The sequence below is a fragment of the Gopherus evgoodei genome, chromosome 7 (assembly GCF_007399415.2).
Source record: "Gopherus evgoodei ecotype Sinaloan lineage chromosome 7, rGopEvg1_v1.p, whole genome shotgun sequence".
Classification (NCBI taxonomy): Eukaryota; Metazoa; Chordata; order Testudines; family Testudinidae; genus Gopherus; species Gopherus evgoodei.
In genome coordinates, this window is record NC_044328.1 from 53,204,704 (window position 1) to 53,231,118 (window position 26,415).

Consider the following 26,415-nt stretch of genomic DNA (forward strand, 5'->3'; position numbering starts at 1 on the left):
TCAAAAAGCAACAAAAGGTTCAGTTAGGGTTTGGGATGAAGGTTCATGTCAGTTCTTATTTTATCCAGCTCATTTCACACATTCCTAATGAAAAGCATGTGAAAGGTATCTATATTGCATATATTTTTAAGTTTTCCCAGTGCGACAGCCCCTCTTTAAATTGCCCAAATGATACTGCCTCCCTGTCATATTGGATGTTAACATGGATTAGAAGTGTGCTGAATTTAGACTGCAGCCAAATATTTAGTCACACAGGAAGCTTTTTATGTAATATAAATACTAAGAGAAAGGAATCTCCCTTCTTTAAAGAAGCAAATATTATGAAAGTAGAAGAAATGGCAGAAAAGAAAATCATCTCCATGGAAAAAGAGATCTTTGGAACCTCTCTCTTTGGCAATCAGAACAAGAAAACAATCTTACCTCCTCCAGGATTTCTGAAGGTTGAGAAGTGTGCATAATTAAGTGTTTAAAATGCAGACTTCTGTTTATGCTAAAATACTGAGGATATCAGAGAAATAATGTTATACAGTTCTGATGGCACTGCGCAGAATTGGTTATGTCACAAAAATATATAATTGATACAAAAAGGCCTGGTGGACTTTATTTACTGTTTCATAGTCTCAGATCATAACTCGGGATAGCAATATCCTAAATGGCGGAGAGAGACTGACCTTGTCAAAAGGCTTCCCACCAACTGTAACTAAGTAATAGGAAGCTTCTCTGGGCAAAGAAGAGATCCAGGGCAGCTTGCGTAATAGAGGCCATAGCTGTATGATTCTCTAGGCATTGCCTTGTAATGGAAATACAATGCCTGTGGAAGTTAATGTTTCCCCAAGCAGCCCTGGGACGAATAAGCGTATGCTAGTATAGATATTGGCTTTGCTCCTCTTCTGAAGTCTGGAAGCTAAAGACAGCTGTCTGCAGATCAGCTTCTGAAGCAGCAAATACATACAGATGTGAAAACTAGAAGAAAACAAGACTGACATAACTTGTGTCTCAGAGTCCATCTCTTATGAGTCTCATCTCTCCATTAGCACTAAGCCTGTTTTTTGCCTTATTGTTCTATACACTTTGACACAGAAGGGTTCTTTGGAGGAGCAGGAAGTGTGAAATGGAGTAAGAAATACCCTAAAATGTATACATTGGGGATTGGGATTTGAATTTGACTGAGTTACATATATTATGCCCCTGACTGGAGTCCCAGGGTGTATGCAGGTAGTACAGCAAAACTAGCTGGAACTAAACTAATAGCTTGGTTAACCTATGGTGGTAGCGGCGATGGTGGTGTTTTTTCCCTTGTGCCCATAAAATAGACTTTCCAATGGAAATCCAGCAGATGCTAATAGAATGGGACAACTGCCCTGGCTAGCATGGAAAGAGGTATGGTGCATACTAACAGGGTAAAGAGGAAATCTGAAGGGGGAAAAAATCCCAAAGTTATATAAACAAAATTTCTTCTTTACATTCATCAAAATTGGCTTATCAGACTCCCAAGATATAAAAGGGAAAATCAAAGAGGATAAGAAGACTGCAGGGGAGGACTAAGTAATTTCTTTCCATTATTCCTCACTATAGAAGACGACCGGAAAAAGACCTGTCCCAGGGCCCTTGTTTATTAGTAGTGAAGTTAGGCTTTTTTAGAGAACAGATTGAAACAAGAAATGATGAAACAACGTAACTTTCAAATAAATACCGAGGTGTGGCTGGAATTCATCTGAAACTTCTGATGAAACTGACACATGAAGCATCTTGAATTACAAACAATATGGCATTCATCATTACAAGACATATCACTTCTTCGCACAGCTAATGTACTGGCAGTTAGAAAGGTCACGAACATTGCACTCACATCTATAGTGTACCAAAGAAATGTAGAGGAGTTCACTTTATTCTGGTAGCAGAAAAATAGATCAGAAAATCCATAAGGACAGAATTATAGAGCATCAAGCTTGGTATCAAAGAATGGCAAACAATCATGGGTTGTATAAGGAAACAACTCGCTTATTTAACATGTAACTATTTAAAAGAGTTAACAAAATAATGGATAAAGAGCCAGTGGATATTTAGGCTTTCAAAAGACATGTGCAAGAGACTACTGAAGCAATTTTGTAATTTCTGGGATTGAGAGGTAAAGCGCTACCATGGATTATAAAAGGTTTCAGAGACAGGAAGCAAAGAGTAGAGATAAATGGTTGATATTTAGCATACAAGGAGGCTAATAGCAAAGTGCTCCAGAAATCAGTTTGAGGACAGGAATTGCTTTATCTGAAGATGTGAATTGTGAGGTGGTATCATTATTGATGACAGAGAATGGAGATTGGTCAAGAGAACAGGAGGGCTGCAAGAAATTCCAGAGGACCTATGAAAATTCATATGTTAACTGGACAGCATAATGGTATATATGAACAAAGGCCATGTACATTGGAAAGAATAATCTAAACTATTCCTATGCACTAAAATTTTGAGTGAGGTATTGTAATATCTCAGGGAAATCATTGATATGGGGACTGCTCAGAAAAAAATAAAAGCCTGGTTCAATATTCAGTGGTGATTTTAAAAATTAAGAAGATATTAGGAGGCTGTAAAGAGGAGAGAGAGAACAATGTAGAAATTATTATAATGCTTTTATATAGATCAATTATACATCCTTGCCTTAGATACTGTATTCAGTTTAGGTCAACTCATTGCCAATAAAACATAGCAGAAACAGAAAAGATTCAAAGAATGGCAATGAGAATGATTGGAATCAGGAGAAGGAATGAATCCAATGAGGAGCGCTTTAAAAGATTATTGCTATTTAGTTTGAATGGAAAATATTAAAAGCCGGGGTGGGCAAACTACAGCCCACAGGCCACATCCAGCCTGTGGGACTCAGAGCCAGCTTTAGCGTTTTTGCAGCCCCAAGCATAAAAAATCTGTGATCGCGATTGTTGGGAATTCAGCAGCAGGTCCTTCGCTCCGAGAGGGAGTGATGGCCCTGTTGCCGAATTGCCGCTGAATGGCCAGATGTGCTGCCCCCTCTTCATTGGCCGCCCTAGGCACCTGCTTGCTATGCTGGGGCCTGGGGCCGGCCCTGCCGGGACTGTCCTGCCCAGCTGGGACTGTCCTGCCCAGCTCCTGGCCCAGGAGGCTAGCCCCTGGCCCCTCCCCTCCTGTTCCCCCTCACCCGCAGCCTCAGCTCGCTCACTCCACCACTGGTGCAATGCTTTGGGCTGTGAGCTCCTGGGGCAGCGCAGCTGCAGAGCCTGACCTGGTCTCCGTGCTGTGTGGTGGCAGCGGCAGCAGAGTGGCTCAGCTCCAACTGGGTGGCACAGCTGTAGCACTGCCAACCACTGGTGCTCCAGGCAGCATGGTAAGGGGGCAGGAGAGGGTTGGATAGAGGGCAAGGGAGTTTGGGGTGGTGGTCAGGTGGCACAGGTGTGGATGGTGGTCGGAGAGAAAACGGGTTGAACAGGGGGGCAGTCAAGGAGGAGGGGAGTTGGATGGAGTGGCAGGATCAGTCAGTGGCAGGGATTCCAGGGGCAGTCAGGGGACAGGGAGAAGGGGTGGTTGGATGGGGCAGAGGTTCCGGGGGGGTGGGGAATGTCAGGAATGAGAGAAGGGGTTGGATGGGGCGGCAGGGATCCGGGAACAGGGAGTGGGTGTGTATGGATGGGGCAGGGGTCCCAGAGGGGCTGACAGGGAACAGGGGGGTTGGATGGGGCAGGAGTCCATGGGGGGCAAATAGGGAGTGGGGGACAGGCCACTACCCCCTCCCCTAACCTGCCCTCCATACAATTTCTGAAACCCGATGCGGCCCTCAGGCCAAAAAGTTTGTCCACTCCTGAGTAAGAGGGTTTATTACGTCTACATCTAAAATAATGAACAGTATAGAAGGAACTTATCAGGTCATCCTATTTATCCTACCCCTATCGTGAACAGATGCTCAAAATAAAAAAAAGGCAACAATGCGAAATGTCTAAAAATAAATATTTTGTATGCAACAAACAACCTGTGAAACTCATTACCACTTGATATCATGCGGCAAATAGCTTACTAAGCCCCACAAAGGGATTAAAAATGTATGATTAAGAATAGTGTTTTCAGTTGCATTATCTAGGATAAAATTACAGGAGCTACCAAACTTCATGCTTCTTGATGTACACTGATCAATAGCTGGAGTGAGAAGGAAATTTCCCCACATAACAGTATTGCTGAATTAGTTTTATTGTGGGGAATCTGTACCAATATTCCCATTTTTAATACTATATTATATGGATCATTGTTACCATGAGAGACTTTTGAACCCGTAAGACCAAACTTACAAATCAACTCTCCTCACACATCTCTGGAGTTAAACGAAACATCACTTGACTCTCTGGCTTGGTCTACACTACGCATTTAAACCGACTTTAGCAGCGTTAAACCAATTTAACGCTGTACCCGTCCACACTATGAGGCCCGTTATATTGATATAAAGGGCTCTTTAAATTGGTTTCTGTACTCCTCCCCAACGAGAGGAGTAGCGCTAAAATCAGTATTACCATATCAGATTAGGGTTAGTGTGGCCGCAGATTGACGGTATTGGCCTCCGGGCGGTATCCCACAGTGTACCACTGTGATCGCTCTGGGCAGCAATCTGAACTCGGATGCAGTGGCCAGGTAAACAGGAAAAGCCCCGCGAAATTTTGATTTTCATTTCCTGTTTGCCCAGCGTGGAGCTCTGATCAGCACGGGTGGCAATGCAGTCCCAAATCCAAAAAGAGCTCCAGCATGGACCGTACGGGAGATACTGGATCTGATGGCTGTATGGGGAAACAAATCTGTTCTATCAAAGCTCCGTTACAGAAGACGAAATGCCAAAGCGTTTGAAAAAAAAATCTCCAGGCTACACAGTGCTGCGTGACAAGCGTAAAGGGAAGCCAGAGACTCAAATGGATGCTCATGGAGGGAGGGAGGGAGGGGGTACTGAGGACTCCAGCTATCCCACTGTCCCCAGCAGTCTCCGAAAAGTATTTGCATTCTTGGCTGAGCTCCCAATGCCTGTAGGTTCAAACACATTGTCCGGTGTGGTTCAGGGAATAGCTCATCAATTTACTCTCCTACCTCTCCCCGTGAAAGAAAAGGGAAAGAAATCGTTTCTTGACTACTTTCAATGTCACCCTATGTCTACTGAATGCTGCTAGTAGACGTGATGCTGCAGCAGTGAAGAGCAGTATCCACTCCTCTCCCCTGCCTGGTGGCAGATGGTGCAGTAGGACTGGTAACTGTCCTTATCATCAGCCCGTGAGTGCTCCTGGCAGGCTTCAGGTGATGCTGGCCGGGGGCGCCTAGGTGAAAATAGGAATGATTCTCGGTCATTCCCAGTAGATGGTACAGAACGGCTGGTAACCGTCCTCATCATAGCAGCTGGGGGCTGAGCTCCATCAGCCCCCTCCCTTTCCTGTGCAAAGAAAAGATTCTGTCCTGCCTAGACTATCATAGCAGCTGCATGCTGGGCTCCTCTCCCCTGCACCGCACTGCTTAATGTCCTGCCTGGACTGTCACAGCATCGGGAGGTTGCCTCCCCCTCATTTTATCTCACTAACAAGTCATTGTTTCTAATTCCTGCATTCTTTATAACTTCATGACACAAATTGGGGGGGACACTGTCACGGTAGCCCAGGAAGGTTGGGGGAGGAGGGAAGCAACGGGTGGGGTTGTTGCAGAGGCACCCCCCGTGAATGGCATGTAGCTCATCGTTTCTGCGGGATCTGACACAGAGCAGCTGTGCTCTCTGCTACACTGCTTCTCTAGTACACTTGCCCCATATTCTAGGCAGGACTGACTCTATTTTTAGAAACTATAAAGAAGGTATTGACTCGGAGAGTCATTCCCAGTTTTGCCTTTGCGCCCCTGGCCAATCTCAGCCAGGGGCACCCATGATAGCAGCAGACAGTACAGAAGGACAGATAACCGTCATCTCATTGCCAATTTACACCGGCAGCAGACGGTACAGAACTGGTAACCGTCTCTGCTACCATGCAAAAGCAAATGAATGCTGCTATGTAGCGCTGGAGTATCTCCTCTGTCCGCGGCATCCAGTACACAAACGGTGACTGTAAAAAAAAAAAGCTGAACGGGCTCCATGGTTGCTATGCTATGGCGTCTGCCAGGGTAATCCAGGGAAAAAGGGTGCGAAAGGATTGTCTGCCATTGCTTTCCCGGAGGAAGGAATGACTGACGACATTTACCCATAACCACCCGCGACAATGATTTTTGCCCCATCAGCCACTGGGCTCTCAACTCAGAATTTTAAGGGGCGGGGGAGACTGCGGGAACTATGGGATAGCTACGGAATAGCTATCCACAGTGCAACGCTCCGGAAACCGACGCTAGCCTCGGACCATGGACGCACACCGCCAAATTAATGTGCTTAGTGTGGCCGCATACACTCGACTTTACACAATCTGTTTTATGAAACTGGTTTATGTAAAATCGGAATAATCCCTCTGAGTGCAAATCTGAAATACATTTGTGTCACTGAGTGTTTTGCAGTGCTTAGATACCCTTTGTGTGGTTGCCATCAATGTTTTTGGAAGCTATGCCTTGAGAAAATGGTAGATGGTCACTATGGATGTACATACCATATCTTTTATGAAAAGATGCATTTTCCATGGCAACAGAAATGCATGAAAGCTTTCCGAACCCTCTTCAAATTTATCTTTTTGTTTTGAGCTGCTTAAAGAGTTCAAATTGCAGAAACAGATAGGAAATTCTCAGCTAGATTTCTGGAGGTGAGTCGAATAGGGCAAAATTGACATGTCTAACACTTATCTATAAAAACCCCCCAGACTCTCTCACATTGCTTCTCACTGCAGTTGGCATTGCTTTTCTTAGAAATGCACTGGTAACTAATGTCCATTTTATAATCCAATAAAACTGAAAGATATGGGGAAACTGAGAAGAGTCACAGAAATTTGTGTTTCAGGGAGAAGTCATATTTTTTCATTGTGTTGACAAAAGTCCTTGTTCTGAAAGATGCACTAGAAATATTTGTGTTTTTGAGACATTTAGATTTTACAATGCAAAAAATTAGAGTTTTAAGACAACATTTACATTTCACGTTTGTGTTCTAGGAAATTTATACTGATTAAAAGTCCAGTTTCATTGGCTAACACTGATTCTCTTTTTAAAAAAATACAATTTCTAGACATGGTATTTGACAGGAGCAACTTGTCTGTTTGTTCAAAGAGCTCACTGAGTTGTGAAGAGAGGCATTTAAACTAGAAACACCATATTTTATTTGACAATTTTACTAAATATTAAGCCTGATTTAGTAAATGTTTAATCAAATGGAAGCACAGGTCAGCTATAGGACTGCAGAGAAACTGGATTATAGTCAATGCTATTTGATAGAGTCAATCAAGTTTTATATATATCACACCAGAACATTAAAATCTGACTTAATTTGACACAGTTATTATCACATAAATTTGAGCTACTTCCCAATGCTACACTGAATCCCAAAGTTACTTTAATTGGTATTATAAACAGTTTGCCAATCTAAAGCTAAAACCTGAGGCTTAAGTAAATCTAACTATAATAAATAGAAGCCTGTAATAGGTTTATAAAATATGGATGTTTACAGCCTTATTGATGCTGAATATATTATGACATAATACGATGATATAGGGAAAATACATTTAAATACATCCTGCATTTTTTTTCGGTAAATGGTTTAATTTTTTTTTAAACATCAATGCATGTGACAGAGTGCTTATCTATATTTTGTGTATTTATTTTTACTATTTTTTCATGCTGAGAAAGCCTCATGAAATAGATGTCTCATTTCCATACAGATCCTAAGCAGTTATAAAATCATACACCAGCACACTTTCTTACACCCATATAATGAGGGACAGTACACATAAAAGAAGGAGAAATGGTGACTGGGCCAAGGGCAGGGCATTTGGCAAAGTCAGCCTAATATTTTACAGTGGTTACAGGTTGAGGCAAAACCCACAGACTATGGGGAAGTCAAAAAAAAACTGCTGAAGTTTATAGCAAGAGGACTTGACCCAGAGAAACCATTACTAGTATAATAATATACCTGAGAGAGAGAGGGAGGGAGAGAGAGAGAGAGAGAGAGAGAGAGAGAGAACAAGCCTGATTGAAGAGTCATAGTAGTCAGTGAGAGGCTTTGCATTGACTTCAGTGGGCTTTGGATCAGGCTTCAGGCAGGACTTCTTCAGCCTCATGCTGTCTTAGGCACAGACTGTGCACTCACTCAGTCTTTCGCAGTCAGAGCAAGGTCAATAGCTCCCAACTGTAACTGCATCCTGCTCAATATCGTTAGTGGCAGAGCTGAGAGAATCATTTTCAAAGAACATGTTATCTGACAGCTGTAGCCTCACTTTATTCTCTCAGGATCTCTCTGAGAGCTCAGCACCATTTCCCAGAACTGATTTGTCATCTGAAAGTATCTGTGGATATATATATTTTTTTAATTCTCCGGACTGACTGATCCTGACTAGTTCTCAATGGGCATGTAATAGTCACCATTTGAGCTGGATTGGTTAGATGTGAAGGGTCGAACAAATCACATGATATTGTTTATGTTCTGTGCCTGGACAGCATGCAAGTACTTCCAGACAAAATGTTAGTGTTCGTGAATCTAGAATTTGCTTTGTACAAATTCTTATACATGCAAACATGAAACCCACATTGCCAAAAACTAGACTGCACTTATAGTTGCAGCAAATAAACAAACTGGTGCAAACAAATTTATTTTAAAATTCCACATATTTTACAGGGAATTTGTTGCAATGTACACATAAATTCTACTTTTATATGTATTTAAAGGGTTACCCAAATAGTTTCATATGTAAAAAGTGAAACTGGTGTCTCCTTTGCTATTTTAACAGTAGTGGTTTCAGAGTGACAGCTTTAATAACGAAGGCATTTGGAGGTAGAGCATAAAGACAGCTTTGGGAATAGTGGTCTTGGCTGAACCAGTGGAAAGAGAAACCTCTGCATGATGGATGCAGCTGTTCAGGCATTGCTGCAAATGCTGGAGTTCTGAGAGTGGAATCATACCTGCGATATTTTATTTGGTGGCTGCTGCTTTTGCCACCAAAATCTATTCAAGACATAAAGACTTGTTAATAAATTTGATTAGGAATAGAGTATTTCTGCTTGCACATCCACACTTATTTTTCCCTAACAACGGAATATCCCTTGTCTGGAGTCCATTCTTTCCCATCAACTCAGCCTGTGACATTTTAAAAATCTGAAGATTTTAATTTTTCTCTATGAGTGTCTAGAAAAATAAACATAAAACATTTGGAAAAGTAAAATAATATAGAAAAGTCTACATTTTAGTCTCAGCTTTTCAAAAGCATAAAGAACTTGTAACACAGTTGTGGGCCCAGAGATACTGGTTTTCAGTTTACACCAAAAGAAACTGACCAATGAGTCTACATTCATAATATTTTATTTTAAAAAATAAAAAGACTGATAAAAAGGAGACTATGATATTCCTCTAAAGAAAGTTTTAACTTTCATTGACTTCCTGTGCATCCTGTGTGCTGTAATTCACTTCTGATTCATATTTGTCATTCACGTTCTGGCTATGCAGAGCTACAGCATGGGAACAGCACAAGAAATGTGTGTATGCATGCATGCATGTACACTTCTAAGGCACTTCTAAGTAAGTGGATGGCTGAAAGTTGAGTGTCTGATTCCTCTGTCATTGCTCTGGGTCAAATTCCATCATTTCTATGTACTGATGAGACAACATATTTCAATTAGAAAGTCACAATTAAAAAAAACTATCACAGGCTTTAGGACTCTGAACAAAGATCATGGCTCCTGTATTGAGCCACCCTATGTCAGCTGGTTGAAACCTGCATGTACAGTTAATTTAGCTTAAAAATAAGTGTGTGTGTGTGTGTGTGTGTGTGTGTGTGTGTGTGTGTGTGTGTGTGTGTGTGTGTGTGTGTGTGTGTGTGTGTGTGTGAGAGAGAGAGAGAATAGGTGAGCGAATACATTAGTGAGCAGATTGAAGTGACACTGAATAACTACATGGATGGGTAATATGTGAGCGGGTAGATGAATTTTTGAACACCTCGAGTACCAATGTATAAACAAAAATGACAAAAAACTTAGTTCATGTTTCTGCCCTAATGTAAGTGGACATAATTTTGCTGAAGTGAATAGGACTGAATTTAATCCAATGACAACAATAATCATGGGTAAAGGACAAGTTTCAGCACACAAGGAAAATATAAGACCACCCAAGGTAACTTTTTCAAAAGTGATTTAGGTATCTACGAACCTAAATCTCATTAAATGTCAGTGAAACTTAAGCCATAAAAATGGGACTTAGCAACAAATGAAAATTTTACCTGCAGTCTTAGAAAGAGGAACGGGAAAGGTGCAAAAGAATTAGAAGTTGTAATGGACTAGAACAATAGCCTTTCAGAAACGGAGATCTGAGTTCCATGTGAGAGCTGGTCTTAGGTTGAAATGATTTTGCTGGGAAAAGCATAATCCTTTATTAGAAGCATGCTGCTATCAACAGTTTTGACCTCAAACCAATTTGCAACCTTTACTTAAAAGAAACCTAGGACTGGAGTATTTTTTATTTTAAATCCTGCCTTTACCACATGACAATTATTTTTTCATTCATTAACTCCATACAAGCTACACAAACACAAGACAAATTTAAAATAAAACTGCACTATTAATCCAGTCTTACCTTCCTGATGCCTTCAGAAGGGTTCGATACACAGTTATCTGCCCCATTATTTTTACTGATTGTCCTCCACAGTTCAGCAAATGTGTTATCCTGCTCCAAAGGGTTTGTCCCTTTTGCTCTGAAGTATTCATACACTGCTGAATCCCTGACAGTACCGTAAGACATATCCATTTGTTTGGACAGATCTTGAAATGTTCTGAAATTCAAGAGATGTTGAAATATTAGTGTTATCTGGTACAATAGAGAGATTTTATTAGTTAAATGATCTCTTTCTATGGCTGTCTTTAGAGTGAAACAAATCACCTATCATCAATCAGTCTCATTTGCATGTCTCTCTTTTATCATAAAAGGAATCCAAAGTGTAATTCAGCTGCACTGAAATCATACAAAGTTTAATTGTACCTGAGTTCTTTTAGTGAAGAGGTTTATTTGGAAGAGATAATATTCATTCTGAGCCCATCAACATATTGAAATTATGTTGCTATGCTTATGCAAGAGCACAGAGCAATCAAGTTTTATTAGAGCACGTGGAAAACAATGTTTAAAGATACAGGTCAAAATCAGCTCTCATTTAAATCCGTGTAAATAGGGAGTAATTCCACTGAAACTAGTGGAGTTACTCTGGATTCACACCAGTGTAAAATTGGGCCAAAAATCAATACACTAACTTTAAATGTATATTTATAGTCCAAATCTCTTTCCTGCACCCACCAATAAAATAAACAATTTTCATATACCCACACACTGGGCCTAATTCTTATTTAAGCTAAAGTTGCTTTATATCACTCTGACAGTGCAAAAGGGCCTTAAAGGGTATGTCTAAACTGCAGCTGGAAGTGTGCCTCCCAGCTTAAATAGGCAGATAAACACTATCTCCTTTCGAGCAAGCTTGCCAGAAATAGTGGTAGGGACATTGTGGTACAGGTTAGCCTCCCAAGCACTAGTCTGCCCAACTCCCTGAGTCCGAGCTGAGGTGGCGAGCCCATGCCACAGCTGTGCTGCAATATCCACATTACAATTTTTAGCATGTTAGCTCAAACGGAGCCAGCATACATCTCTCTACCCAGGCTGGGAGGCACACTCCCAGCTGCAGCAGAAACATACCCTTAAACATACCCTCTTAATCGAGTCTAGGTCATTCACTTTCCAGCCATGCAGAATATAATTTATATCCTTTTAAGGTCCCTTTTCACTGCCAGATAGATGTAAAGCAACATTCAGGTCAGTGAGAATTAGGCCCATTATATGTAAAATATCCATACTATCCACTCAATTTACATTAGAGTAGGGACCGTTCTACCTGTGCTTTATAACCACTTGTCACAAGGTTCGAGTGCAATCCAGACCAGTAAGGGGTTGTGTCACCACTTGTCCTGCAACCCAGGGTGCCTTATAGTTAAGGCTACGATATTAGTCACAGGTATTTTTGTAAAAGTCAAGGACAGGTCATGGGCAATAAACAAAAATTCCCAGTCGTGACCTGTCCATGAATTATACTTTAAATACCACTGACAAAATCTTAAGGGGGTCACTGCTGTGAAGGGGGAGGCACACGGGGGGGCACTTCTGGGGAGGGTGTCTGCAGGGACTACTGCTGGGGTGGGGGGAGAGCCAGGGAGCTGCTGCTGGGGGGGCTGTTGCTGGGGGGAACCCAGGACCACCTGAAAAGCAGCTGGTCCGACTGGCCCCAGGGCCACCTCAGCGGCTGGATACAGAACCGCTCCAGCAACAGCCAGTGTGGCTGGCCCCTGGGCCACCTGAGCCAGCTGCTTAGGCGGTCCTGGAATCAACCACACTTGCTCCTGCAGAAGTCACAGGGGTTGCAGAAAGTTACTGAATCCGAGACTTCCATGACCCCCATGACAAACATGAAGCTCTACTTATAGTGCTTTGCTGCTGGAGGTCTTAGCCTAGGATGCTCACAGCCAGCCTACAAACATCCAGGTCCCACATTGAGTGTCTGTGTGCTAGGTAGCCCTGTACCAGCAGCCCGTTTACAGCCCCACTCTGGCTTCCACCAGACTTGGCTATAACCAGGGCCGGTGCAAGGATATTTTGCGCCCTAGGCGAAACTTCCATCTTGCGCCTCCCTCCCCCAATCACATACATTATACACAATACACGGTCACAGAGTAACATGTTATAATTTAGAATTTATGTTTCTGCGCTTTAAGTTTAGCAAATTTAGAAACAAGTTCCTCCAAGTCAATGCTGTGAGCAATGTCATGTTCTAGTGACAAGGTAGATAGCCCAACAAGTCCTTGTTGCAACATTGATGTTTGCATGTATGTTTTTATCAACTTGAGCTTGGAGAAGCTTCGCTCACCACTGGCCACAGAAACTGGGAGAGTCAAGAGGATGCGAAGAGCAATAACTGTGTTAGGGACACTATCTGTCAGCTTATTTTCCCATATGAAGTTCAATACATCTTGCAGTGATGAACTCCTTTGGACTCGTCTTGCAATAGCTTGCAATTCACTGCACAAGTCAAAGGCATCAATATCTTTGGATTCACCATGTGGCAAAGCTTTCTCCAGATTCAAGCAATGTTCCATAATTTGCTTTGGTGTTTTATTTTGCAAACTGTAAACATCATATATGAAGCCAAATACTGAACTAATTTGCTGCATCAGTGTGAATCTTTCTTCAACCGAATGTATTGCTGTGTCAATGACTGCAAAGTAAAAGTTCACTTTGAATTTTTCTTTCGGATCATAAATAGGTTCGTCATCTGCTTCATATGTGAACTGCTTCCTCCTCTTTCTAATATGGATTGGATCTGGTTCAAAAAGTGCCGGTACATCCAACTCCTCCGCAAGTTCACCTGCATCTACCAATGTTTTCTCAAAGGCTGTGTCACTTCTGCGACCCACAAGAAACTTCTTGGTTTCTCCAAGTTGATTAATGGCATCACATATATCAAATTCTTTTGCCTGAAGTTGTTTGCTAGTTATGTTGGTCTCAAACAATATGTCATACCACAAAACAAGAGAAACAAGAAACTTGAAACTAGAAATGGCTTTTGTAAGAGCCTTTGCATCAACTCGTGATGTATTGCCAGATGATCCTGTCAGAGTATTGTCTTCATAGATGTCTACCAGAGCATCACAGATGTCACCAAGGAAAGCAGGATGGAAAAGCTCCCCCCCAAGAAGACCTAAGACATGATGGCTGGATACATAAACAGACACCTGTCCCTCACAGGCACTACCTCATAACATGCCAATTTTGCTCAGGACAGAACATCACAGAGGAATATTATGCATTCAGTGGTCTCTACACTGGCCAAGCAACAGCATGACAACTAACCTAACCAGTCCATCCAACTTTTTTGACTGCTTCTTGGGCACTGGTGAGGGGTAGCGGTGCCAGACTGAGCCGGTGATGGGTGCACTACAAATCTACAAACTGAGGCAAGGTGCTGGGCCTAGAGTCCTGCTGAGACTGCTGTCCTGCACCAAGTGGAGCACAGCCTCCATGAGGAGAGAACTCAAACAAATATCACGCTCCTTCTGCATGATTCCCCCAAGCACTTCTTCAGGCAGCTGCTATGGGGGTCACTCACAGGCTTAGGCCTGCCTGTTGCAGGCAAAACACAGCAGCAGGGCTTAAAACTCAGACAGGGCCGCCCAGAGGACTCAGGGGGCCTTGTGCAAAGCAAAATCGGGGGCCTCTTCCATAAAACATTTGCAATACTATAGTAATATGTATAAGGAAATGTAAAAAATAACTAGTGAAATACATTCAAAAATTAATTTGTAATAATTTGAAAATAAACTAAATACATTATTTAAAAACATTAAAAGCTGTAATGGTCTGTATACATTTGCAATTACATAATGGGCAGTTGCTGGGTGATGGTGATAGTTGGTACCAATGGGCTGTCGTTGCCTGGGGAGGTGCTGTTGTTGCCCACGGCTGGGTGGGGAGCTGGGCTCTGGGTTCAGGGGTGCCCAGCTCACAGGGGCTGGGCTCAGGGATGTGGGGAGATAGGGTTAGGGGAGTGTCCAGCTCAGAGGGGCTGGGCTCAGAGCTGGGGTCAGGGCTGTTGGGGGGATGGGGTCACGGGGTTTCCAGCTCAGAGGGGCTGGGCTCGGAGCTGGGGGTCAGGGCTGTGGGGGGGATGGGGTCGAGGGGGTTTCCAGCTCAGAGGGACTGGGCTCGGAGCTGGGGGTAAGGGCTGGGGGGGGGGGGTGGGGCCAGGGGGGTGCCTGGGGGCACTGGGGCAGCTCAGCTCTGCAAGCTGCTGTTCTCTCCAGCTGTCCAGGCACAAGGGGAGCAGGAGCAGGGACCAGCCAAGGACCAAGGGGGCAGGAGCACAGGCACCTGAGGCCAACCTGTGGGGAGGCACTTGCTTACCTTGCCCAATGCATGAGCATTGGGGTCCTCTTTCTTCCTCTGCTCCACCAGACCACTGCTGAAGCTCTTTTCTTCTCCGTGCCCCTCGCTGGGGCTGACGTGGAGGCTGAGCCAGGGGGCAGCGGCCGCTTTCCTCCAGAAGCGAAGCCCTGGTGTTGCGCCGCTGTCGCAGGGCCCCTGCCACGTGCCCTAAGCAGAGCTGCGCAGCTCTGCCCAGCCGCCGGCGCCCCCGCCAGCAACGAGAAAAATTGCAGAGGCTGGAGCCCCTGCTCTGGGAGGGAGAGGGATTCTGAGCCTCTGCCTGCAGCTCAGGGATTCCCCTGGGTCAGTGCAGCCGCTGTCAGCCCGAACCTCTGGGCTACCGCGGCGGCGCGCTGACCCCAGGGGCGCCCTGGGCTGCCGGGCTGCCGCGGCGGCGCCCTGACCCTGGGGGCACCCCGGGCTGCCGCAGCAGCGCGCTGAGCCAGGGGGCGCCCTGGGCTGCCGGGCTGCCGCGGCGACGCGCTGAGCCCGGGGGGCGCCCTGGGCTGCCGGGCCGGCTCCCTGACCTGGGGGCGGCCCTGGGCTGCCGCACCGGCGCCCTGACCCCGTGGGCGCCGTGGGCTGCCAGGCTGCTGCAGCGGCTCCCTGACCCCGGGGGGCGCCCTGGGCTGCCGCGCCGGCGCCCTGACCCTGGGGGCGCCCCGGGCTGCTGCGGCAGCACGCTGACCCTGGGGGCGCCCCGGGCTGCTGCGGCAGCGCGCTGACCCCGGGGGCACCCTGGGCTGCCGGGCTGCCGCAGCAGTGTCCTGACCCGGGGGGCGCCCTGGGCTGCCGCGGCAGCGGGCTGACCCCGGTGGCATACTGAGCTGCCGGTGGCAGGCAGCTGCTGCCGCGGGCAGCTCAGACTACCTCTCCAGCAACAGCAGCTGCAACCACTTAAAAATTTTTTGGGGGGCGCTGCTTTTTGGCGCCCTAGGCAACTGCCTAGTTCGCCTAAATGGTTGCAACCGGCCCTGGCTACAACCAGCAACGTGACCCCAACATGATCCTAGTTCAGCATTTTCCCAAACCATTGGTTTGCAATGTCCAGCCCTCTCCTGGACAGCACAGAGAAATAATAAGGTTTGGTTTTTTTCCTTTAAAGAGACCAAAGCACACCATAACATATTAACTGGGGTAGATACACTCTTTCCCTCAACCACAGTTCTGTGTTGTTTTATAGTAAATATATTTATTAACAATAGGACAGAGGTTGAGTGATGCCAAGTAAAAGAAAAAGAGATGGTTACAAGCAAATAAAAGTGAAAACACATTTTTAAAAGTCTAAATATTAATCTAGCAAGGTACAGGTTTTGTTCAAGATGGTTTCTCTCACCAATCCACCTTCTTCTCAGCCACGGCTGACTTTCCTTCTGTCAGAATCCCAAAATAAACTTAGTGTTCATAGTACCTCTGGCTATAGGCAGCATGATGGGGTCCATCATACCCATACCCATACCATGATGGGGTCCATCATACTCTGGTTGCCTGCCAGCCCCTGATCAGGCAAACCCTTATGTCATTCCTCCTGGGTTCAATGGGTGTGACTTGTCCCTTGTCTTCTATCTGAGCTGCCTGTGTTTCTCCTGGTCAGCAAGCTTCCACTACTTCAGTTCTGCCTCCCCACTAACACCTGGCCTCTAGCTCTGCCCATCTCTCCTCCACTAGCAGCTTTTTCCACTGTAGCCTCCACAGCTCTGGAGGCCATTGCTGCTGCTGCTACTGGATCATCTGGGGAACCATCTGCTTGGTCTCCTGCATGCTTGGTAGGAGAAAAAGGGACTCTTCTTTTGCCACCTGGTTTGGCCTCTAGCCCCAATTTCTTCTGATTAGTTGCTGACAAATCTCACTACGCACCCAGCTATTCTAACTTCTTCTTGGTGAGCTCAGCATCTGCTCTTTTGCTCCTCCTGCCTTTTCTACTTGTTGCTTATCTTTCCTTTCTTCTACTTCCAAAATAAACAGAACACAATCAAACTGTAGCCTTTCTTTGACTGTCCCCTTTCATTTGTGAATCACTTAAACCTATTTCACCAATGCTTAAATTGTAAACCTTAGTTAAATTGACAAGATGTGTGTAAATCCTTTTTAGATTACACCAATTTCATGAGGCTTAGGGGTGCAATCCAGACCAGTAAGAGTCTGTGTCACTAGCTGCCCTACAATCACTTTGCTGCTGGAGTTCCCAGACTAGGATGCTCCCAGCCAGCCTACAAGCACACAGATCTCACCCGGAGTATCTGTGTGCTAGACCGTCCTGGTTCAGCAGCTCTGACCCCAGCAACCTGTCTATGGCCCCACTCTGGCTTCCACCAGCCTTGGCCACAACCAGCAAGGTGACTCCAACACATTCCCAGTCCAAAATTTCCCCAAAACCATGTGCCAGGAATTTTCCAGCCTCACCAGGATAGAGACATAATAGGGTTCATTGCTCCTTTAAAGGGACAAAGCAATTACAGCTTATTAACTTAAATGTGGTAAGTACACCCTTCCCTGCAAACACAGCACTAAGTTAGTTTATAGTAAAAACAAAACAAATGTATTAACAACAGGACATAGGCTGAGTGATACCAAGCAAAATAAACAGAAGCAAAGATGTTAAAAGCAAATAAAAGTGGAAAAAATGCATCTAAAAGTCTAAAACCTCACTTAGCAAGGTACAGGTTTGTTCAAGATGGTTTCTCTCACTAATCATTATTTCCAGCCATGGCTGACTTTCCCTCAGTCAGGACCTTCCACAGAAGAACAAGATGCTGGCTTCCCTTGTTTCCTAGGTGAAAGATCTTTGCCTAAACAGGTTTCTCATCTACATTAAGTTTCCAGAGACTTCAACCCCTCCTTGTTTGAAGGACAGATCTTTCTCAGCTTGCAAGAGCTCTAATCTCTTGTATCTGTCTAGTGATGGATGCCAAAGATGGCTTCTGTCTTTGCTTATGTCTTCCAAAGTTCAATGACCTTGTTTCAAGAGGCAGGATGACCTCATACTGTTTCCCTTCCTGTGGGCTTCCCATCCCTCTGCTGCTGTTTATGTAAATGCTGCTTTCCATTTTTTGGTCATCTTGCTTAACTTTTTTGGAGACAGGTAGATAGGTGCCTTCCTTCCTGATGGGGAAAAGCCTGTGGGTACGTCTACACTACAGGATTATTTCGATTTTACATAAACCGGTTTTGTAAAACAGATTGTATAAAGTCAAGTGCACGCGGCCACCCAAAACACAATAATTTGGTGGTGTGCGTCCATGTACTGAGGCTAGCATCGATTTCTGGAGCGTTGCACTGTGGGTAGCTATCCTGTAGCTATCCCATAGTTCCAATAGTTTCCCCCGCCCATTGGAATACTGGGTTGAGATCCCAGTGCATAATGGTGCAAAAACACTGTCGCGGGTGATGCTGGGTAAATGTCGTCACTCATTCCTTCCTCCGTGAAAGCTACGGCAGACAATCATTTCGCGCCCTTTTTCCCAGATTGCCCTGGCAGACACCATAGCATGGCAACCATGGAGCCTGTTTTGCCTTTTGTCACTGTCACCGTATGTGTACTGGATGCCGCTGACAGAGGCGGTACTGCAGCACTACACAGCAGCATTCATTTGCCTTTGCAAGGTAGCAGAGACAGTTACCAGTCATTCTGTACCGTCTGCTGTGCCATTGTAAATTGGCGATGAGATGATGGTTATCAGTCGTTCTGTACCGTCTGCTGCTGTCATGACCTTCGCTGAGGTCAGCCAGGGGCGCAAAGACAAAAATGGGAATGAACCCATGGGTCATTCCCTCCTTTATGTTGAATCTAAAAATAGAGTCAGTCCTGCCTAGAATATGGGGCAAGTGATACTAGAGAACCAGTGTACCAGAGAACCAGAGAGCACAGCTGCTCCATGTCGGATCCCACAGAAATGATGAGCTGCATGCCATTCTAGGGGGTGCCCCTGCAACAACCCCACCTGTTGCTTCCCTCCCCCGCCAACCCTTCTGGGCTACCGTTGCAGGGTCCCCCCATTTGTGTGATGAAGTAATAAAGAATGCAGGAATAAGAAACACTGACTTTTTAGTGAGATAAAATGAGGGGGAGGCAGCCTCCAGCTGCTACGATAGTCCAGGCAGGACATTAAACGGTGGGGGGGAGAGGAGCCCAGCATCCCGCTATGATAGTCCAGGCACTACAGTATCTTTTCTTTAGACATGAAAGGGGGGGGCTGATGGAGTTCAGCCCCCAGTTGCTATGATGAGGACGGTTACCAGCCGTTCTGTACCATTTGCTGGGTATAACCAGGAGTCATTTCTATTTTTACCCAGGCACCCCCGGCCGACCTCACCTGAGGCCAGCCAGGAGCACTCACGGGATGATGACGAGGATGGCTACCGGTCCTACTGCACTGTACCATCTGCCACCGGGGAAGGGAGGGGAGAGGATGCTGCTGTTCAGTGCCACAGCACCACATCTACCAGCAATATGCAGTAGACATACGGTGACACTGAAAAAAGTCAATAAACTATTTTTTTCCCTTTTCTTTCATGGGGGGGAGACGGGGAGTAAATTGACGAGATATACCCTGAACCACCCCGAACAATGTGTTTGACCCTGTTGGGAGCTCAGCCAAGAATGCAAATATTTTTCGGAGACTGCGGGGACTGTGAGATAGCTGGAGTCTTCAGTTCCCCCTCCCTTCTTCCATGAGCGTCCATTTAATTCTTTGGCTTTCCATTAAGCTTGTCACACAGCACTGTGCTGTGGACTCTATCATAGCCTGGAGATTTTTTTCAAATGTTTTGGCATTTTGTCTTCTGTAATGGAACTCTGATAGAACAGATTTGTCTCCCCATACAGCGATCAGATTCAGTATCTCCCGTACGGTCCAGGCTGGAGCTCTTTTTGGATTTGGGACTGCATCACCACCCATGCTGATCAGAGCTTCAAGCTGGGCAAACAGGAAATGCAATTCAAAAGTTCACGGGGCTACCTGGCCAGTGCATTCAAGTTCAGATTGCTTTCCAGAGCGGACACAGTGGTGCACTGTGGGATACGCTCGGAGGCCAATACCGTCAATTTGCGGCCACACTAACCCTAATCCGATATGGTAATACCGATTTCAGCGCTACTCCTCTTGTCGGGGAGGAGTACAGAAACCGGTTTAAAGAGCCCTTTATATCGATATAAAGGGCCTCATTGTGTGGACGGGTGCAGCGTTAAATCGGTTTAACGCTGCTAAAATCGGTTTAAACGAGTAGTGTAGACCAGGCCTGTTTAACCCTTTGTTTGGTCTCTCAGACTGGAAAGCATATCACTGAGTATTCATAATTCCTCATATAGTGTTAATACATATATTTCACAATGTTATTAATTACCAGTGTTATAGGTTTTCATAAAAGACCTCTGTCATGGTATAATTCCCCACTCTGAACCTTAGCGTCCAAAAGATGGGGTACCAGCATGAATTCCTCTAAGCTCAATACCAGCTTAGAAACTGTAGCGCTGCCACCAACCAGGAATTCCAGTGCCTGGTACACTCTGGTCCCCCCAAAACCTTGCCCAGGGACCCCCAAGACCCAGACCCTCTGGATCTTACCACAAGGAAAGTAAACCCTTTCCCTCACCATTGCCTTTCCCAGGCTTCCCCTCCCTGGGTTACCCTGGAAGATCACTGTGATTCAAACTCCTTGAATCACAAAACAGAGAGGACAATTCACCTTCCCTCCCTCCTCCTCTTTCCACCTCCCAGACTCTTCCTGAGAGAGAAAGTAATCCTGGCACAGAGAGAAATCAGCCTCTCTCTCCCTCTTCCCTCCTTTCTCCCCACCAATTCCCTGGTGAATCCAGACCCAGTCCCCTGGGGTCTCACCAGAATAAAAAAACAATTAGGTTCTTAAACAAGAAAAGCTTTTAATTAAAGAAAGAAAAAAACAGTAAAAATTATCTTTGTAAATTTAAGATGAATTAGGTACAGGGTTTTTCAGCTATAGATACTGGGAATACCCTTCCAGTCTAAGTATACAAGTACAAATTAGAATCTTTTCAGCAAAATACCAATTTGAACTCCTTTCAGCCAAATACACATTTGAACTCCTTCCAACCAAATACACATTTGCAAATAAAGAAAACAAACATAAGCCTACTCGCTTTATCTACCTAGTACTCACTATTTTGAATCTATAAGAACCGGTATCAGGGAGATTGGAGAGAAACCTGGTTGCACATCTGATCCCTCTGAGCCCCAGAGTGAACAACCACCAAAACTAACAGCACAGCATAAAAACTTCCCTCCCTCAAGATTTGAAAGTATCCTGTCCTTTGATTGGTCCTCTGGTCAGATGACAGCCAGGCTTACTGAACTTGTTAACCCTTTACAGTCAAGGAGATATAAAGTATTTCTGTGCTATTAACTTTTCTTATCTGTTTATGACAACCTCATTCAATAAACTTTTACAATTTAGTAATATTGTATAAATCAGTAGTCAACTGCTTATCACTTGAGGTTCAGCTCCTCAGTCTTTACAGGCCAGTAAACTTTTGCAATGTATTCTTTGAAAAAGTAAAATCCAGCTCAAGCTCCTGTCTTCTGCCAAGTTTAGATGCCATGCTGTCTCCTCCTTTAACTGTTAGCTTGATAGCTTTGTTTACCTAATATTAAATGGATCGTCACTGTCTCTGTCTGATGTCCAGGCTGGTCAGAGAAGCAAATACACATTCCTTTGTCTAGGGAAGATCTGTTTCCCAAATCTCTGTGCTAAAATACATTTTAGTCATCATTCTAGCATATATAATATATACTAGATGCATACATCACACAAAAATCAGTTTTCCAATGACATATTACATGACATGTTTTAGCTAGAGATTATAACCGTAGTGAGTAGTGACACACAGAACTGGTCAGGCCAGCTGAAACTCATGATTTGATACCAATGAGCCCCTTGTCCTCCAGCATTGGGATGCTCTTAGGCGGTCACACCTTCCCATTTACAAAACTGCAGGAGCTGTTAGCCACTGGTTGACTCAGTGATAGCAGGTCAGATTCCTCTTTCCTGCACAAGGCATCTGCCACCATAATTGTGTTCCCTTTATATAGAAGAACCGTGTTGTCACTTTTGTCTGTTGACAGTCTCAGGAACATAATATTACAGCGTATCAATAATTTCACCTACACGGTTGTTAAAAACGTTTCACAAGTGACCTTAATGACCCATGTATTAGATTTAAAATGATATATTATGACAACACCTTTTCAGGAAATATAATGGTACCAAGTGTATGAGGTGCAGTGAGTATGTCAGGCCTGATAAGTATGTCGGCATAGTTGACACAGACTAATGAACCCCAAATGGGCCTCTGTGTCATAGCACTATTTATACCATTTTTAACAACACACAACAAGGAACCCATCTGCTACTCTGGGTGTCTTCGACATTTTTAAAACCGTGACACTGAAACAAACAGCAAACCTCCAGCAAAAGTATCCCCTCAACATAACCCAATAAGTGGGCCTTTCCCCATCAAATCTCCACCCTGTTCCCCCGCAAACAATCACTCCCACCAGCCTTCAATCTCTTAAGCAAAAATCTAGGCCTTGCAGTGTGCCTTAAAGATCAACAATTCCATGCAATTGTAAACCAACAGCTGAAGATAGAGCTATTGCTGAAGATGCCTGATAGGAAATGCTCTACTGCCACCTTCCTATTTGTTATATTGAGAGAGATCCACTATTCATATCTAGGATGTTATATACAGAAGTTGAAATAGTACATAATTCTAACAATGATAAGTTCATATACACACAATGCTATATTGTATAGCTAGCCATGTAGGAAACATGTTGTGCAAGGTTGCTACCTGCAGAGCTGTCTCCTCCAGAGTCCACATACAGCATTAGTGTATGGTCAGTGCTCATTTCATGGGTTTTAGATGAAAGAAAACATACAATAATAAATTCAGTGAAGAGATATTTCTAATTATTGTTCATTAATTATATCTAATTGCAGCAAGATGTTCTTTTGCTACAAAAGGTCTAAGGGTTGTTACTTTGTCATAATTTTCTTTTAATGAAAGTGGAGGTGGGGTCTAATCTTTTACACACTTCATTTTTAGCATTGTAGTATAAAAATAAACAAATCTTTGATGAATGGGGAGCATCAGAATGAATTACATAGTTGAGCCTAATACAGAACCGCTCTAAATTACTGTACGGCCAGACACCAGAAAATGAATAAATAACTGTCACAGAGTGCCAATCCATTGCTTTCATCCAGTATATCTGAAATGGTAATTTCCTTCTCTCTATTAGTATTTATTCAATGTGTTTCTAGTGGTCAGACAAGGAGGAAATGTCTTCATGGGACATGAGAGCAGTTCCACTATTTGAATTTTAATCTAGTTTATTTTTTTAACATTATTCGCTATTCTTTACTTCAGATCTGCAACTCTTTCTTATGAAGAGCAGCTTCGTATTAGCAGCCCCACTCTATGAGCCAGATGTCTTCAGAGCTATCCCAGTTTCCATCAGCTTATGATGTGCACCAGTAGTTCTGTCTAGATACTTACATCTTCTTCATCCCAGCAGTGTTTAAACACCAATCACTTCCACTCCTTGATGTCTGATTTCTACAAATAGCCCTACTCCACCCCAGACTCACATGTACCCATGCTCCAGTCTACTTGGATTTTCTTCAGACAGGTCCCTCCCTACAAGGCATCCATCATCTATCCCTACAAAGTCTTCAAGCTCTTCAGCTCCTTCAAGCATTTTAAGTGGTTTAAGCTCATAAATTGCTTTAGGGACTTGTATCAATTTAAGTAGCTTTAAGTATGAGTTTGTGAACAGCATGTGTGGACCTGGGTGAGTTTGGAGTTACACAAGAACCCCATATCTGGTCTTATTTCAGTTGCTCTATTTTTAGGCAAGATATAATATTAACACCCTAACAACAGCTGGTGAGTAAAGAGACTAATGTACACAAAAAGAGTAAAAATATTAGTCTAGTCTTCTAGGACAATTATAACTCTAAACTATATATTCTGGCCTGCCTAAATTGCTTCTGTAATTTCAGTTGGATAAGTTATTCTTCAAATACTATTCTAAACTATTATACATTACTGCTGGCCCTGGTAGGGCTTTCGTCAGCTCAACCATATGGACTTGGTTGCATTATAGCAATGAATTTTATGAATACATTATATTCATACACATATTCATAAAGAACAGCTTTGACAAATTTAGTTAATATTGCCTAACACTTTCCATTACAGATCCTTCCTTTCAGTTGCTTATAAATTTGGCATACTTCCAATGTTCATGAATATCATTTGAATGAACAAGAGTTAGGCCAACCTTAGGAACAAGGTTAATGAAAAACTGATAGTTTTACCAATGTTACAACATTTATCTGGCCATTTTTAATAGCTCCACTGCCTCTGTTTGGAATAGGATCTTGATATTTAACATTCTAGAGTCTTAAACTCAGAAAGTGCCTTTTTTCCCCCCATGAAAATCTGTCTAAATCTGGCCAAGCTATAATCCATTGAAAATCAACATTTGTACATGCATAGTACATTTTTTTCAGCATTTGTCCTTCAATTTTCTGAACATACCAGTGCACTAATTTCAATAGGATTAATGATGTACTTAAGTTTGTGTGCTTTGCTGAATCAATGTGGCTTAAATGAATACATGATGGGGGTGGCATTAGTGGGGGAGATTCATGTTATGGATAAGGTCATCTTCTCTTGGATGATATGAGTGAGATAACCATCCATTACACAGACAAGCTAGTATTTGTGAAGGAACTACTCTTTCAAAATATAGACAACAAATATTCCAGAAATAGAATCTAACATCATTGAGAATAGCATTACAGTTTCTGAACTATGGTGGTTGAGTGTGAAATAAGGGAGATTAGGACAGATTTAGGGTATGTCTACATGGGAGCGTAAACCCAGGGTTAATAAAACTCGAGTTAGTAGATCCTGGGTTTGTTAACCTAGGACCTGAGCACTGACACTCATTTATAACCGCAGGTTAGGAATTCTTGAACCCTGGGTCCCCACCAGGAGCTGCAGTGTCTACATTGCATTATGGGGGCTCGAGTCCATCCACCCATATCCCAGACTTCCTAGGGCCCTCCCAAAATGTGGCCGGTCTAGCTCTTTGTTCATGATTCAGTGTGAGAACACTTGACTATCCACCAAACTTGACTGTCCAAAGGACAAAGAAAGTCGGCCTGCGGAACTGTGGCTGACTCCAAGAGAACAATTCCAGTGAGGTTGTGTCTACACTGCAAAGTGATAGGGCTGGAAGCCAGATCATAGTTTGACTCTGGCTCAGGCCCTCCATCCCCATGGGGTCATGGGACTGAGTCCTAGGTCAGTGTGATTTGTGTGTAAATGGAAGAAAAGTTAGGCTTGAGCCAGAGTGCAATCCTGGTCTTATAGTGCAGTGTAAATATACTCATGGTTTCCTTCCTTCCTTCCTTTCTCCTACAAGTTTTCTGAAGAAGTCTTAGGGCTTGGCTACACTCGAAACTCCAAAGCACTGCCGCGGGAGCGCTCCCGCAGCAGCGCTTTGAAGTGCGAGTGTGGTCGCGGCACCAGAGCTGGGAGAGAGCTCTCCCAGAGCTGCATGTATTCCACCTCCCCGTGGGGATTAGCTTGCAGCGCTGGGAGCCGTGCTCCCAGTGCTGGGGCACTGTTTACACTGGCTCTTTACAGCGCTGTAACTTGCTGCGCTCGGGGGGTGTTTTTTCACACCCTGAGCGAGAAAGTTGCAGCGCTCTAAAGCACCAGTATAGCCAAGGCCTCAGTTGAAACAAAATTGTGTGAATATACCTAGCCTTTCCTGGTGTTTTCTGGTAGCGCTGCATGCTTGTGTGTTTTCTTGATGTAGTCTGTAAATATCACTATAATTAAAACATTTTCTTTATTTATAAGTAAAAAATGGATGGTGACTTTAAAATCAAGAGGTTAGTCGTGGACCATAAGATTTGCCTTTGAGGCACATATTTAGCACTACAGGAAAGGAGAGGAAAGGTTGGGAAGCAGCGTCTAATAACAAATAGTCTCTAGTGTCAGTGCATTGGTGCAAAATATACAAGGTGAAATCATGGTCCATTGAAGTCAAAGGCAAGCTCACAGTATTCATCCAGATCTAAGCAAAACATGCAAGGAGCTTTGTACCAAAACATTTGTAGCATAAAAGGGATCCCAATGCAATTCAACCAGCTGCAAAAAAATCTTTTCACAATTTTATTTATAGAGTTAATAGATTTTACAAATCACATCCTCCTCCTCAGCCCATAGTGTCATTACGATGTAATAAAATGAGTTTGGA

At 44.0% G+C, this 26,415-nt stretch overlaps 1 protein-coding gene across 3 annotated transcripts in view; it reads right to left on the reverse strand.

Annotated features, from left to right (window-relative positions):
• GRID1 (glutamate ionotropic receptor delta type subunit 1) overlaps positions 1-26,415 on the reverse strand; it is an 870,609-nt gene that overhangs the window by 34,608 nt on the left and 809,586 nt on the right. For all 3 annotated transcript variants that reach the window (XM_030569895.1, XM_030569896.1, XM_030569894.1), the window contains exon 13: positions 10,721-10,916. In XM_030569895.1, coding sequence (XP_030425755.1) covers positions 10,721-10,916 — 196 coding nt within the window. The remainder of the gene's footprint in view (positions 1-10,720; positions 10,917-26,415) is intronic.